This window comes from Rhipicephalus microplus, chromosome 2 (assembly GCF_043290135.1).
Source record: "Rhipicephalus microplus isolate Deutch F79 chromosome 2, USDA_Rmic, whole genome shotgun sequence".
In the NCBI taxonomy this organism is placed as follows: Eukaryota; Metazoa; Arthropoda; class Arachnida; order Ixodida; family Ixodidae; genus Rhipicephalus; species Rhipicephalus microplus.
This window is the reverse complement of record NC_134701.1, coordinates 244356104-244358115: the sequence shown is the minus strand read 5'-3', so window position 1 is coordinate 244358115 and position 2012 is coordinate 244356104. Positions and strand designations below refer to the sequence as shown.

The following is a 2012-nucleotide window of genomic DNA, read 5'->3' as shown; positions in this document are numbered from 1 at the left end:
GCACTTGCATCATAACGATTTGTTATGTATGAATGATCTCTAGCGTCACAAACACAATTAAAGTCTCCAAAAACTACCAAAGTTCTGTCAGTGTTTAGTAGCGAAGTTAAAGAAAGGAAAAAAGAATTCCTTTCATTCACTTTGGAGGGAGCATAGACACAGATAAACCTCCAATTATGGGAATGAAAAGATAAGTCGCAACAAATGAGGCGTCCTTCCCCATCAACATGTAGTGACGTCAAAATATGATTCAAGTGCTTTCTAATTAATAAAAAGCATCCAGCGGATGCACCACGTGCTGGGCTGATGTATAAATTGTAATCACGGAAAACTTCCAGTGCAAGATCGGCGTCACGAGCAGCGGAAATCTTAGTCTCTTGCACTGCAAGTACATCTATGTTGTACTGCTCAAGCACGTGGCGCAACTGCCACTGACGCCTTACATTCCTCAAGCCACGTACGTTGAGTGTCGCTACGCACATGGGAAACGTTAGCGCGGTAGCCATTTTGATATCTTACTACTTTTGTAGGTCACCTTTAGCCACAGGCCAACCCGTGGCTTTACCTCCTTTGCACTTTTTAGGAGCACTTTCCTCAGGACTCTGGCATAGGCGGCGCGTCTCTCGGTCCCCAAAGAAGGTGACACGTGGACCACACGAAGACACTTGCTCTGTCGTGTCTGGCGCACTCGTTGTTGCTTCATCGGTGACCGATGCCTGACGCTTCCTTATCTGACTGCAATCCATTCCTTCTTGTTCCTCATTGTTAGGAGGCTTGTCCTTAAGGCCTTCCAAGTGGTGTTCGTCAGCAGCATTGCATTCATTTATGCTTTCACTGGCGTCGTTAGCGGTGTTATTTTGCGTTCCAAGGGTATCCATGGACAAGTGTTCCGCTTCCTTTAAGGCACCTTCTGCTCCTCCCGCTGCTTCTCCTGTCGCATCAACTACCTCAGTGACATCCATAAGATGATCGAGACGTTGGTCTTCTGTCCCTTGGCCAGAACGGAGTTTGTTGGCATAAGTTGACACGCAGGCATCCGACGAGTGACCAAAACGCTGGCATTGCAAGCACCTCGGTGTTTTGCACTGTCGTCGTACATGCCCCACTCGCTTGCACCGAAGACACAGTGGAGGCCTACCAGGAATAAGTACGAGGCATTGGTGGCCATAAATTGACATAAGGTGTGGTATTGAGCTCACAGTGATGGTGTCCTTGAGCTCCAAGGCAACGTCTCTATTTGTTGTCATCCATTGTTCCATTCCTGCACATCTCCATGCCTCTCTTTCAACGGACTTCACAACGCCGTAAGCTTGGAACGCCTCTTCAACACGTCGCGATTCAAGATGAGGCGGAAGCCAAAGTAGTTTCAGCCTAATATTCTTGGTCTCCGGATCTAGCACCATGCACTTCAGCCCTTTTACACGGAGCTCACCACAAGTAACGAGTTTCTGTTTCGCCATGCTGTTTGCACACGTAACCATCCATGCATGGCTCATTTGATACTGGCCAACTCCAATAATGCCCGCTGTGCTCACCACTTGAAGCAGCGCGTCACGGAAGTCAGGGGCACGGTACGGCCTACCACTCAAATCGGCATGAAGGAAAACGGAATTCAAAACATCGTTACCGGTTGGAAGACGTGGCAGGACGACTTTATAGCTTGAGTCTTCATCATGAAACGGAGTCGATGATCCTCGGCCGTTGGCCGATACGCTGTTACCAGCAGAGAGCATTTTGGAACGCAGCCGATCGGTGCGGCTTCTTCTTCCTCTGTTACTCGATCTTACTTGCAGATGTTTCGGGAACAAACACTACATAAATGCCTTGTAATGGATGTAGCCTCCTTAACGCATTTTGTTCGACAGGTGTCACGAAGAAAACGAGTACATTCGGTGACTTGTAGGCGCATTTGGGAGGCCATCAAACTACGTCAAAAAAGGCCGGGATAGTGCAGCCATCAATGCTTAAAGCACACAGGAACTTCTCCATCTAGTGGAAAACATATCATGCCT

At 48.2% G+C, this 2012-nt stretch overlaps 1 protein-coding gene across 1 annotated transcript; it reads right to left on the bottom strand.

The window, feature by feature from the left end:
* Positions 1-518: 518 nt before the first annotated feature.
* LOC142794290 (uncharacterized) lies at positions 519-1765 on the bottom strand. The gene has a single exon (XM_075885876.1). The coding sequence runs from the start codon at positions 1731-1733 to the stop codon at positions 519-521; it is 1215 nt and encodes a 404-aa protein (XP_075741991.1). The 5' UTR covers positions 1734-1765.
* Between the last annotated feature and the right edge of the window lie 247 nt (positions 1766-2012).